At 38.8% G+C, this 15,066-nt stretch overlaps 1 protein-coding gene and 1 long non-coding RNA gene across 2 annotated transcripts; both read right to left on the bottom strand.

Annotated features, from left to right (window-relative positions):
• Nucleotides 1–7,431: 7,431 nt before the first annotated feature.
• LOC126808505 (uncharacterized) lies at nucleotides 7,432–8,072 on the bottom strand. Its single transcript, XR_008787407.1, has 2 exons — nucleotides 7,733–8,072; nucleotides 7,432–7,617 (listed from the first exon to the last, which is right to left on the bottom strand). It is a non-coding gene; the product is annotated as an uncharacterized LOC126808505 (long non-coding RNA).
• Nucleotides 8,073–9,591: 1,519 nt separating this feature from the next.
• LOC126808485 (piggyBac transposable element-derived protein 4-like) lies at nucleotides 9,592–12,168 on the bottom strand. The gene is made up of 2 exons (XM_050533230.2): nucleotides 12,025–12,168; nucleotides 9,592–11,453 (listed from the first exon to the last, which is right to left on the bottom strand). The coding sequence occupies exon 2, from the start codon at nucleotides 11,447–11,449 to the stop codon at nucleotides 9,710–9,712; it is 1,740 nt and encodes a 579-aa protein (XP_050389187.1). The 5' UTR covers nucleotides 11,450–11,453; nucleotides 12,025–12,168; the 3' UTR covers nucleotides 9,592–9,709.
• Between the last annotated feature and the right edge of the window lie 2,898 nt (nucleotides 12,169–15,066).

The following is a 15,066-nucleotide window of genomic DNA, read 5'->3' on the forward strand; positions in this document are numbered from 1 at the left end:
AAACTCGCTTAAAATATAATAACACGCGTCATTCAGCCTACAAATATGTACATAAAATCATCTAATACAAGAAACATATAAAACATGGGTTAGTCAGCCTACGTTATACAAGCTTCAGCAATTCAATTACAAACACCGGTGTCAGTCAGCCTACGCTGTACTGGCGATGACGATCGTAACATAAATGAAGACAATCACAAAAATATGCATCAGTCATTAGTGAATACACACATAATAAAGTGAATACACAATAGGAAAATGATAATAAAATGCCAACCCAGTCCTTACTAACATAAATGACCCTAAACCCCGCAAATTCAAAAGTATATTTGGTCTACATCGACAAAACAGGAAGGCGGATGTATGATTTAACTGCAGAGCTTTTCCAGCGACCCATTTTTTGGATTGCCTCTTCTGAATGGCCCTGAATAAATGCGGTTGTTGCTGCACCAATTCTAAAGGAATGCAATTTGTATAGGCTAGTTGGCAAACCCATGAATGTCAAAAGTTTTTGCAACGACGCATTAACAAAGTTATATGTAACACAGGTGGAATTAGAAAACTGAAATAACGGGCCTGAAGAATGGGGGCAACGTTTCATGTATTGGAGCAAACAATACGGTGCACAAATAGGATTATGTGTACCCGAAACACATTTACAATAAATAAAAAGATACATAGGGGATGCTGTTGTTTTATGTTTAAAATTCTCCATAGCAATTTGAAGGAAAGTGAGTTTATTATGATCAAAGGAAAACTGTACCTTTTGAGTTAGAATGATATTAGCAACTGAAGAGGTAGTTTTGAAAACTAATTCACCGAGTCGAAAGAAACCAGCAAACGCTAGAGAAAAAACTGCTCGTAACAAAACACAATGAATTTCCAAAGATATAACTATAGGAAGAGCCTGAATAATTCGGGTCAAAATTTCTGAAGTAATTGGCAGGCGGGATTGTAAAGGGACATGCATTTTACGGGCTCCCTTTAAGAGATTTTTCAACAGAAAGGAATTAATTGTGTCGGGGTAACCTAACAATTTTTGAACAAAGGCAAGAACAGATGCGTGTGACGCTATGGTACTTGGTGCAAAACCTGAATCAAACATATGAGCAAAGTAATTAATAACAAGTTGATTAGGAAGAGGGAAGCAAGGGGACAACTGTCGTTCCTTACAAAAATCGACAAACCTCACCCATGCTCGGAAATAATTTGCTTTGGATGATGGGGTCAAAGCTGCACCAATTAATGTAAGTGCTGTTGGAGTTAAATCTTCAAAAGATCTTGATTCAAAATTTGAGGGTTGGTCTCTAACCATGGAGCCCAATGTCTGGCTTGCTGAAATTTAAAACGGGACAGACAATCAGCAACCAGATTTGATTTGCCTTGAATATGTTTAGACCTGATTAGTATATTATATTTTATCGCAGCTAAAATTAAACGACGGATTAACTTCATTAAATGTGGACATTTGGAGGTTGCTTTGTTGATAACAAACACAACACACTCATTGTCAGATAACACAAGCAATTTATGATTTCGCAATAAGGGACCCCAATGTTCAATTGCAAGCACAATTGGAAAAAGTTCCTGAACGTTAATACTCATAGTCTGCATTTGTGGAGGCCATGTGCCGTAAAACCATTTGGAATTCAACACCGCTGCATAACCCTTGGACGATGCGGCATCGGTGAATAACTTCAAATAATCTGACGCCAGCCAGGCATCACTCATAAACATGCATCGACCATTAAATCCCTGCATAAACTGGTGCCAAATCCTAATATCAGCTTTGGCTGAGTTATTTAATCTTACTTTGTAGTACGGCTTAGCAACCCCGATGGTAAGGTCATACAGTCGGCGAAGGAATGTACGTCCCGGAACAACTACCAACGTGACAAAATTTAGAAGGCCTAGCAGGGATTGGAGTTGTTTAAGTGTCACTTTACGTTTATCTAGACATTCAGACAAAGCAGCTCGAACTTTGATAACTTTTTCGTCCGGTAAGCGACTCACCATTTGAATAGAATCAATTTCGATTCCATAAATGGTTATTGTTGTTGTGGGATTAACAGTTTTGGAAGCTTTAATGGGAATATGTAAATATTGGGTAAGACTCATAAAATTTTGCAAGGAATCTGCACAAACGGAAGTGTTAGGTGGGCCAATAAAGAAAAAATCATCAATCATGTGACTAATAAATGAATTGTATTTGGTTTCCATTACCCAATGTAACGCTGTACTGAATCGCTCAAAAGTCTGGCAACTCATATTGAGGCCCATTGGTAAACACATGTCCGCAAAATAATAATGTTGTCCTTCCACCTCGACGGAGAAACCCAAAAGCTCATAATCATCAGGGTGGATGGGCAATAACCTATACGCATTTTGAATATCAGTTTTGGCCATGAGTGCACCTCGACCATGTTGCTTAACCAGGGAAACGACTGTGTCTATGGAGTCATAATGCACTTCGGTATAGAAAGGGTCGATTCCAGAATTTACAGAATTGCCCAGGGGAAATGACAGATCATGTATCAGGCGAAACGTATCTTTCTCCTGTTTGGGAATCACTCCAAGAGGAGAGCAACGTAAATTTGGAAATGGGGGTTCTAAAAAAGGGCCCATGATTCTCCCGGCTAGGAGCTCATCATTGATTTTCTTAAAAAGTATTTCCAGATTTAAATAACAAGATGAGTGATTCCTAGCCCAGGAGAAAGCCCGTTGTCCAACATATGGAATCCTGAAACCAGAAACAAAACCTTCATACAAAAATTTTATCTCATTTTCGTTGTAACCCGACAACACTTCCTGAAGTCTACTGGGGTCGATTGGTGTTGGCACCTTTACTTGCGGGTGGATTGTCTTTACGAAATGAGTACCGAGATTTTGACACTGGCAATCCTGTTTTGGCGTGCGGTTGTTTGGATGGAAGCTGTGTAGATGAAGAAAATAAAGGAGAGGATGAGAGTCGTGGCGGAACTGTATTCTGAACCGCCGCAATGTGCGATGGCATATTTGTGAACGTAGCGGGTGCAGCGGTAGGTTGAAAGTTCGCTCTGGCAGCTACAGCTGTCTGAGGACGAGAACTAGGCATGGATGGATAGGAAGAGGCAGCATATGAGGCTGGGTTCATGTAAGTATGTTCCACCCTGGTCCCATTTAAGGGAGGACTCCTAGGACGAACATTACCATAACGTGACGTTTGGTTTGCTGTAGCATAACAACGAAATGCAGGATGTTTGTATCCACAGCGACTACAAACATGTGAAAATTCACAGCGTTGACGCTTACATCCAGACATTCTGTTATAACCCCAACAACTAGGCCCCCGACCACCAGAACCCTGGTTGTAGGAAGCTTGGGAGGACACAGGCCTGAGAACCGAAGCACTAAACAGCGTGGTAGCTTTTAGCCAGAAATCGGCATGCATTATATCCCAAGGGTAAGGGCTTGATTGGCGTAACATTCTAAAATTAGTATCGTAATAATTAAACGATTTCCCGCCATAGGTCTGTGCTAACTCAGATATCAAAGATGAATATACTAACAAACTGGACGCCATGTGCGGATTTTTTAGAATCATGACGTCCATGAACACGGCAAATGCTTTCTGCCATTGATCAAACGAAAGCACTTTTGATTTAGGTGCAGATGAAATTTTTTATACCGGTTCTTCATTAAATTCCGAAATATTTAGTGCAAACTGAGTTTGCACAGGCCCAGGCAAGAGTAGAGCAAAATCTACAAATCTATCCGCCCAAATATCTTGGCGGAGTTTATCAGATAAGTGACGAGACACCGACATACCTGTACCCTGCATGTGTGGATGTTGAGGCACAGTGTCCAATAGTTGTGGCTGGGGTACAGGGCATTGAAACAATTGTGCTGCGTTCACAGAAAAAATATTCGGATCTGTAGAAACAGCTGATGGTTCATTGATGGAGGTTGAAGTTGATGGTTCTGGCGTGGAGGTAGAAGCAGTGGTCGAAGATGAAGATCCCTGAGTGGAGGTACACGTAGTAGCAGGAGGTGTGGGAACTGATGCAGGTGCCGGGGGTACCATGACCAAACCCCTTCGTAGCAATTTTTTGATTAACAACTCGGTGATCCGCTCTTCTGCGGTGGTAATCATAGGAGTGGATGAATCCTCCTCACTGTCTGAAGCGATGGGTTCAATGGGCGATTGCCGCTTTCTTTTTGACATCTTGTGACTGCAAAAGAAAAAACACAATTAACTCACACTGCCTGGAAAAATTGCAACTGTCGAGTTGCATCTAACAACCGACAACTCGGGTAACAGTTAAGCAACTCCCAAAATACATGGGTTATGCCAACAAACAAGTCTGTTCTACAAACAAATCAGTTTGTATAATTCAGATATCATCAGTCTGCTTAATCCAAAAACCTGGACTAAGCCAACAGACAAGATTATGCATAGACAAGTTCAACAGACAAAACAGTCATATAATATTCAATTCATCAGTCTGTATAAGACAATTTCAACAGACAAAACAGTCATATAATTTCCAATACATCAGTCTGTATAATCCAAAAACATGGACCAAGCCAACAGACAAGTTTATGCATAGACAATTCCAACAGACAAATCAGTCATATAAATTCCAAAACATATCAGTCGGTATGCCAAACACATGGATTATACTACCGGTATGAGGATTTGCATCAAATTACATATCTATAACACACTGTATGATTGTAAATTATAGAAAGTGGCTACTAACCGGGAAATACCAACGAATATGCCGCAATAACGCATCCCGGATGCTGCGCATGAATAACAGATTGCCCACTGTATTGGACAAGTGAATGCCGTCGTTGGTGTAAATATGTTGCCTTGGTTGCCACAACCCAGCTCGATGTCGCCAAAAACTCACATCAAAATTAGCCGCATGGCATAGTTCCATCAAATGTAAATTAGTGGATTTAATTGCATTATTAAATCCCTCGAACGGCTCAATAAATCTTGGTAACAGCTGGCTGATAATTACACATTTGGGGTGATGGCGAGTCATAAGCAAAGCGGCAAAATTTAAAACAGCGGAGGCTACTTCATATGGCAAAGACTCGGGTGATTCAATATCGTTCGAACCTAAATGTAAATAAATGATGTCTGCCTGTCTAAATTTGCTGCTCTCTGCCGCCCGAACCAGTCGTCCATGCGGGTCACTTCGGACTCGCAACCCGCCATGACCCCAACAACGAACTTGGCACAAATTCCCATCCAAATCTAAATTTGAATGTCTGTAAGTAGTTAAAAAAGTATTTAAACGCTTGATATACGATGTACCATAAATCACTATTTTAAGTGGGCTGGACAATACCCGATGTTCAATATGAATGTGTTTATTAACTGTAAACAAAGCGTCAGGCTTAACCGATGTGGCCGTATCACACGCCATGATGGATTCCAAAACGAGGCAGCCACAATAGATAAAGAAAACGATTCTAAAATCCTATTTGTTCGATTACGTTACGAAACACATCGAAAACGCTTTAACAACATAAATCTAAAACGTGCAGAACTCACGATCAGCATAAACAAGCACTAATACACCACTAATACACCAACCACACACTGTATTATTAGAATATATTGTTACAATTTACACATAACTTGTCTGCCTCGAAAATCTTTCTGTTATGAAGAGCGGGAATAAAAAGCGGGAAACTAACTCATTTGCATAAGGTGTATACAAAGAACATACAAGGACTGCACATGGTATGTCCAAACAACAGACGAGGAAAGACTACAACACAAAGATCATTATTAACATAATGTTTATTTTCATCAAACATCTTTTCCAATTTACGTTTTGGGGTATGTCTGAAACTTTTAGAAACAGCTCCACCAATCAAACACTTAGCCAGAGAATGACGAAATTCTAGTTGAGTCATGGGGGTTACCCAGTGTTTTCTTGTGAAGCTTATAAATCAAAAAGCTGTTTACACATGCCACATTTAGTAAAAAGTAAAACAAATATCGCCACCATTTGAGACTAGTATGACCGAAAGAATAGTATTGGCAGAGTACTTGGGTTCTTTTTTTCATACACGTCATTTTCAACTTCCAGAACAAATAGAATATTGTTTAAATAAAAAAAAATGTATTAATGTGAGCACCCTACAAAGTTGTAGCACAAAGCCAAAGCTCCGTGTAGAGGCAGCTGGAGACCTAGACGAACGCACCCAGCCTGTGATCATGATAACAGGAGTATAACACCATAGATTGAAAAGGAGACTCGACTAACTGTAATACACCATATACATATCTTTATTCATTGTCTCTTTAATGCTTCATGACATCGGACGAGGATATCATCGTATAAACATTGGAAATAGCCTAACGTAGAATATCATACATGATGAACGCAAACAACTTAGACTCGAACTTCCAGACTTGAATTAAAAGACATGCCGGTAACACAGACGTGAAAACTGAAAAATACAAATTAATACAGTTTAACACAACGCAAAACCTGGTTCTGGAGGGGGTAATCTATTAAAGTTAGCCTGATCTGTCAAAATACGAACCAAGTCACTGGCAGGTACATGTACAGCGGAAGACACTTGGGCAGGAGCGGACTGTGACGCATGAGAGTGATCAGCATTGTTCATAGGTGGGGTATTATTATATACATCACTAACTGGAATTTGGGGCGGCGGTAAAGACACCAAAGGTGAACTGGCAGGAATGACAGGTTTACTTATCGAACTCACAGGGTTAATAGGGTTAACTGCAGGAGACAAGTGAGGCGGATCACCATAATCTGTAGAAAATTTATGACTATTCACAAAGGTTGCGACAAGTTCTGACTTATTTTGTTCACATACTGGTACCATGGATTCAACTTTAAAATCTTCATTTTCAAATCTTCGAAGAGCATTCACCTTTGCATTCGCAATATCCAAATCTTTACGTAGCTGAATATTTTCAAGTTCTAATTTCTTTTCGGCTTCTATGGAATGATACTTTAATTTCTGTTCAATAACAGCTGCTTCCTCGGCTGCTTGAATTAACTTCAATGAAATAACAGACGATCTTTTCGCTGATCTTGATTTAACAGAACCGTATGCACTCTGATCAGTAGGATCAACTGGATCACTCGCAGACGTAGCCATTGTAAACAATGCGCAAACGAAAAAATATAATGTCCTCTTCATCAATACTGCCGCAATTTTTATAACAGTTCAAATAATACTAAGGACGCACTAATGTCAGAAAACTTCAAAGTTGACTTACATATTTACCGCATAAAGTTCCTTTCATTCCATTCGAAAGGTGTTCGAACTCCGTGCAGAGGAGTTTTCACTGTACAGGCAGCTGGAGACCCAGACGAACGCACCCAGCCTGTGATCATGATAACAGGAGTATAACACCATAGATTGAAAAGGAGACTCGACTAACTGTAATACACCATATACATATCTTTATTCATTGTCTCTTTAATGCTTCATGACATCGGACGAGGATATCATCGTATAAACATTGGAAATAGCCTAACGTAGAATATCATACAATCATGATGAACGCAAACAACTTAGACTCGAACTTCCAGACTTGAATTAAAAGACATGCCGGTAACACAGACGTGAAAACTGAAAAATACAAATTAATACAGTTTAACACAACGCAAAACCTAGCAGGACAAATAAATGAATACTACATTAAACGAAATATGACATACAAATGCAATATTACAGAATTATTTACCTCCAAGAGCCTGTTAACTTGACCACACGCAAAAACGAAAAAACATGGTTTCTAGGAAAGCCATTTGCAAGACTGACACAGGGAGCATTAATTACGCAGGGATATTAAACAATTTAACAATCAATGCTTTAGGTTACTATTTTACGAAGCGTAGCGCAGCCTGGAAGTTTATAACGTAATAAATTAATATACATAAAAAACATACATCAAAAAACATTACAACAGTCCAGAGAGTTCATATTATTAGACAATAACAATAACCTATCCCTTAAACTAAAAGCTCTTCTATCATATTAACTTAAGGCTGTTCCAACGTACAAACTGACCCGATTTATGAATCGGTTACACGCGTCAATAGTATACACTACTGCTATGCAAGCATGGCATCTGAATTCTAAAGCGTCAGTGTTTATCAAATCGTACAAAAAATGATAATGAGATAATATTAAAAAAAAATAATGATTAGAAAAGTTAAACTCGGAATTAATTTCTGAATTGGCTATAACTTGAGTATTGCTTGGTTCCTCTGTGGTGGTGTGTTCTTCACCATAAAGTCTGTGTCAAAATGTGGTAGATGTGGTAGGGTTTCCTTACATATGGTAGACGGCATAGACGCCATCTTCTAGGTTGACTACATATAAATCTGTATCCATTTATAAAAAAAAATCCATTCATACTACTTCAATTGAATGAATCCATCTGTCGACTTGTTTTAAACTGGTAAAATAATCTGCAATGAACACGCCAAAGTCTGTGTAGATAATCTGAAGTATTTATCCTAACTTAAATAAACATGCACTTGTAAAAAAGAAAAAAAGGATTAATAATCCCAGAGATTATTTACAATATTTAGTATTGATAGGCTGAATGTCCTGTTTCAACAAAAAGATGTACAAAATACAATAATTTAAAAAAAAAGAATACATACATGTAATGATAATGACTGTAGAAATATTAGTGAATTTTACAAAGAATAGTTTGTAAATTGTGAAAGAGAGCACTTCTTTTGACTTTTGAAGGTGTTTAGAAAGCCTTGTATTCTTTTTCGGAATCGGGTGTTTTCTCTTTGTTCTTAGCGTCAGAAGATGACGAAATATTTTCAACTTCCATGGGTTTTTTTCTTGGCTCAGTCGGAGCAGAATAGTAGGACGTTAAACCCCATTTCATTTCATTTTTTTTTTTGGTGTACAATGTACCTGTTGAGACCTATCAAAGATTTTATTACTTTCATGTTTATTTTAAAGCAAGAAAAATCAACAGCATATTTTTCATTCCTTTTACAAATATCATTTGTAGTATTGTACGTCAGTAGTAATATTTACGTGTTAATTGCTGCAAAGTGTTATCTATCCTCACAAAGTCTGTTGAATGTACAGTATTGGAATTAACCCATTAGTTGCCACAAGTTTAATTAATGATTCCATAATATCAAACGCTTAAAATATACATTTGACCTAATAAATGACCTGTTTTGTTCATTCAACTATCATGAAAAAGCTATTGAAAATCATACATTACAACCAAGTGTTATTTTATAGCTAATAAATTTATCTTTCCAATGGTATGTAGTTTTTAGATCACAGAGGTATAAATCGTGACCATAAACCAATTTGAAAGTAATGGATATATAAATAAAAAAAAAAATTTTTTTTGAATTTTTCAAAAAAAAATTTTTTTTATATACGCCTATATATATATATTTTTTATCCTGTTTGCATGTATTCAAGACTTCAGACATACTTTTACCACTTATTAGAAATAACTACATGCATACAGGATAAAAAAAAAGATGCTAAAATAAAAAAACAAAAAATAATAGAGCATTTTTTTTATTTTATATTATCACTGATTGTCACAACTGTTCACATGTTTATCCAATTCACACTAGTTTTATTCTGTTCATATTATTCAAGTCAAGTCAAATTAGTTTTATTTTGGTCACATCATTGTTATTCACCTGACATTGTATTTTCAAATTCAAATTATTCCGTGAAATTTTACATAACAATCACCATCACGGCACAGATTTACTCGACAGTGCGAACACCCAAAACTTGATACCACACAGCGATCAGAGGCAGTTCTTTTCTTTTCTTTCAGGCACCATTGGCAGGCTCTCTTTCTTCCATCAAACCTAACAAGGTCATGTCCTGGCATTATGTTTCTCTCGATGACTTTCTGTATTTCTCTTCCTTCCCATGAACATTTACGTTTGCGAGAACTAAAATTGTCTGCTAACTGGTGGACTATTCTCAGTTTGAATGTCTTCAAGGACCACTTTCTCTTATTTTTTGGCAATGGCATCCTAGATGAGTACCACAAAATATAAGCGTTTACAACCGCTATATTTAGCAAGGCAAAAACCAGATACTTCCACCACTTCTTTCCAGCACGTCCAAGATTATAATAAGATCTGTACTGGTCAAGGTGATCTACACCTCCCATGTTCTTATTGTAATCTACCACCATGGTTGGTATCTGAATCATTTCATCTTGGCGATGGCGTGTTCTGGGCTTCTCGGTGTCCGAACCATCATTATTTGAGGAGACAAGATAAACATCCCGTTTGTCCTTCCACCTACAGAAGATAATATCCCTGTCAGTGGCCATCTTCACACTTTCACCAGGGGCGAGACGTGGTTCATCAATGGATTTAGGAAGGCCTTTACGATTCTTTCTTACTGTTCCACAATAGTATGTGTCAGCATCTTTTAGGTCTCTAACCAGGTCAAGCGAGGTAAAAAAGTTGTCGCAAAATAATTGGTGGTTGGATAAAATAAATTTCTCCATTAGGCCCATTACTACTTGGTAGGCAAGGCCTTTGTCAGGAGCATCATCATCTGATCTGCCAGTGTAGACGTCAAATTTTAGGCAATAGCCAGTACTTGCATCACATAAGCACCAAAGTTTCATTCCCCACTTTGTCGGTTTCTTGGGCATATACTGTTTCCACTTTATACGACCGTTGTATTTGATCATGGCTTCATCTATCGAGAGAGCTGGTCCAGGGCCGAATAATTTTGGGAATTTGTCTTGTAGTGTGTCAATAAATGGCCTGGCTTTACAAAGTTTGTCTTCTTTATTTTCATTGTTTGGATCTGTAATGTGTAAGTACCTACTCAAGGATTCATAGCGGCGACGAGACATCCGGGAACTTACATATTGATCACCCAATGCTGAATCATTCGACCAGTAATCTGCATACTCAGGAAGCTCTTTGATTCCCATTAGCATCATTATGGCAAAGTATGCCTTCATCTCGTCTGTTGTGGTAGGTGTCCAGTGCGAGTCGGAAGTCTTGAGAGGATCAGCAGGATCTGGGTTGTCTGGCGGACTCTGGTACACAGCATATAAGTTGGTCATATTCGCCACCTTCTCAAAAAAATCTTCACCAATACATGCAAGTAGGTAGTCAACTTCAAGGGCATCATAGGCCAGGTTGCATTTTGGCCCCCGATCTTCTCTGAAGGGTAAAATGTTTGGTGTTGGCATGTCATAAGACCATCCTTGGTCCAAGGGGGGTCTCTGGTTATCACCTCGAACTCTTCCTCTGCCACGGCCTCGACGACCCCTTGCTGCTGGACGACCCCTTGCTGCTGGACGACCTCTTGGTGCATTATCATCTTGTGGAGGCTGGTGAAATATCAGGTAGATCGGAGTCATTATCGGATACTGTTGGAGCAGCCCAGTCAAGATCACTATCAGTGTCTTCATCATCAATCTAAAAATATAAAAATATATTTGTTCTGTAAGTCAAGTTTTTATAACCACACACTATCAAGCTTTATAACATTTTTTGTAATCTTGTTTATGGTAAGCCTGAATAAATATTCTACTTGTAATGAGCATGGATAGTTGCAAACTGCAGTTTCAACAGTAGCCAATGTCTATTTTATTTTTTTAGGCTTACATCTATAATAAAACAAAATAGGAAAAAGTGGCAAGATCGAGGCGTCTAAAAACAATAGCCTATTGAAATAATTATTGTATTAGCCTCGGGGGAATATTGTCACGTGACACCAAAATAGCAATTTACCGTTAGTAGGTCTAGCCATTTGTAAACAAATGAAACAAAGTATATCTATGTCACTCACTTCATGACGTCTCTCACAACTTCAACAAATAAATTCTCAACATACGCACATTATTCCCCCAAAAATGATTAGTTTGAATAAAACAAACACATGAACCCCTTATGAATCCTCAGGACTAGACTGTCGACAAAGTTACAAACACGTTTCATAGAGAAAACGAAACAAATAAGTACGATTTTTGAAGATAAAAAAACCTACCTGCATAGAGATTTCTAAATCCGAATGGTCTGGATAACCATCAGATTCCTCGCCACTACTTTCTTCCAATTCTGAATCCGATTCCATCAAAAGACCCAATGCAGTCGTAACATCCATTCCTTTACTTGTGCTAGCCATTTTGAAACAGTGGAATGCAGGTAACAAGTAATGCAGGTCAGAGGAAAAAACCAGTTAGTCACATGACTACCGTTATCTTCCGGTATCAAAGTTCAAAGTTCACGCTTTGTTTACTCGGAAAAGTCAAATACAATGACCCGGTTTTCACACCTCGAGCGTGTCGGCACATATGTTAGCTATCAAAGGAGCCGTGAATCAATGATCTCAGTGCAGTATTTTTGATACAGCGGACAATATAAACACCCGGGCGTTGACGGACGTTCTGAGGAAATATAGTACGGACGTTGGCGGACGTTCTGCGTGCTATTGGGTTAATATTAATTCAGAATCAACTTCAATCCCAAAAATAGTCAAAGTTGTGACCGGTAACACCGTTTTGGAACTCTTTATAGGCCTAATTAAAATTTTGCTAACTGACATTTAGAAGAATTCGCAGGGCCCGCAAAGAAAAAGTCATCTATCATGTGACTCATGGCAGCCCCATATTTATTGGCCATGATCCAATGGAGGGATGTACTGAATTTTTCAAATGTCTGGCCACTCATGTTCAAACCCATAGGAAGACACATATCAGCAAAATAGAACAATTTTTCATTATGGCATACGGTGAACCCCAATAGTTCGTAATCGTCAGGATGAATGGGCAGCAAGCACTAGGCATCCTGAATATCATTGCCATTATTGCTCCCTGACCCATTTGCTTAACAATGAAGATGACGTCATCAATTGTATCGTAGGAAACAGTGGTAAATTCTTCGGAAATATGGGCGTTATCGAATTACTGTGAGGGAACGATAAATCGTGAATTAGCCTAAAGGCACCCTTCTCATGTTTTGGAACCACACCTAAGGGGGGAGCCAGAAAGGGACCCATGACTCGGTTATTAGCTAGCTGGTATAAAATGTCATAATTATCGAAGCAGGAGGAGTGATTTTTGGTTACAGACAGTTGTCTAGTGCCCGTATAGGGAATACGAAAACCATTTGTAAAGCCTTCAACTAAAAGGGACCGGTCTTGGGGGTCGTAGCCCTCAAATGCAATATAAGTTTAACGGGATTGACCGGTGTTGGCATTCTTGCTGAAGGAAAGACCACTTCTCGAAAGGAATAGTGGTTATTGACAGGAGGGACAGACGTGGCAGCTGTAGGTGGCGAAATAACAGCATGGTGTTTTACTGGGGGAGGCACTGGAGGGTTTACTGGCATTGACTGTGAGAGGAATTGTCCTGTGGGGTCAGATCCATATGTATTTTGTACCGAGGAGCGTCTTGCAGAGCAGGACATGATGGGATGTTTGTAATGGCATAGTCGGCATACATGCGGGTACTTACATAGTGGTCTACCACAACCCTTGGTGGAGATATAGTCGTAGCAAACCAATTTGGAAGGTGCACGAGGGTAAGGGCATACTTGAGAATCTGACCCAACATTTTTTGCGGCGTACGCCATACACAGTTGACGCTTTCAGCCACAACTCTGAATTGATTTGATTCCAGGGCATAGGCAGGGTGGATCGCAGAGATTGCAACTGGCTGTCGTAAAACTGTTTTAGTTTTGGTACCAACGTAATACGAAAAGTGGACGTATAGTTAACCTCCATGATATTGCGTGACATTCCGTTTGCTGTGTAACCTGGCATAAGTGTTGATAATTCAATGCACTTGTCAGACCAGATGTCGGACTTAATCTTGTGTGATATATGGCTTGAAATAGGAGCACATAAATTAGCAATGTTGGACATTGGTACCGCCTTGTTTGAATTACCTTGTCCTGGCGGGAATATGTCATTGGCCTGTATAGAGAATACAGACGGCCCTATGTCTGTCGGTGGTGATGAGTCTTGCGGCGGTTCTGTTGGTTCAGCTTGTTCTCAATCCATCTCTTGCAAAATGTGGGTGTATCCTGCCTGGCAGCCACTGGTTGGCTTTTAGAATGGTTACATCCGTTGAGCACACGCTCAGTATACCATAGGCAATTGACAGCGTTAATGGGCGGGATTACAGTTAAGCCATTGAGTAAAATATATTTTAATGACATAAAAACATAAGTATAATAAAAACAATCAGGTTCTTCAGTTTTATAAAGAGTTTTAGCACAGCATAGTTTTAGGAACAGTATATAATTGAGATATCACTTTTTTAGTGTTATTTTATATGGATATCGGCTTTCGTAAAACCACTAAATTCTTCTTCTTCATTGTCTTCCTCAAAAATATGTAGAATGTCTGCTACCTCAAGTCCAGGGACGTTTTCGTCGGTATAATAAATGTCAATGTCATCTTAAGTATTGTCTTCGTCGTTGTCTGCTTTTTCAACCACCGGCCCTTCTTTTAGTTGCTGGCTCCTTTTCAACCACCGGCCCTTCTTCTTTTAGTTGCTGGATCCTTTTCAACCATTTCGTCCCATAAAAGATCGTCCTCAGTTCCATCCATAGCATTGGATATGCAACACTTCTTAAATGATTTAATAATCATTTCAGGATTAATAGACTTCCAAGCCTCTACTATCCAAGTTCAGATAACATTTAATTCTGGTTTTCTTCTTGCGCCGCCTTTCGTATATGAGTGTTCGTCGCCTGCCATCCAGTCGGACCACAGCTGTCTCGGTTTTACTTTCATAGGTTTATTTATGGAGACATCTAAATGTTGTAGCATGCTGGTCAGGAATTATGACTAAATCGGTAACGTACTTTCTCTTTAAGTCTTTCTTTACCCAATCAGATCAATGGCATCTAAAAGCATCTAATACTAGAAGGCACGCGAGTTATTGAAATCACATATAAAACAGACTATTCTAATGTTCACACACACAAGTTATTGAAATCACTTATAATACAGACTATTCTAATGTTCACACACAAGTTATTGGAATCACTTATAATACAGACTATTCTAAGGTTCACACAC

Source organism: Patella vulgata, chromosome 1 (assembly GCF_932274485.2).
Source record: "Patella vulgata chromosome 1, xgPatVulg1.2, whole genome shotgun sequence".
NCBI classification, from domain to species: Eukaryota; Metazoa; Mollusca; class Gastropoda; family Patellidae; genus Patella; species Patella vulgata.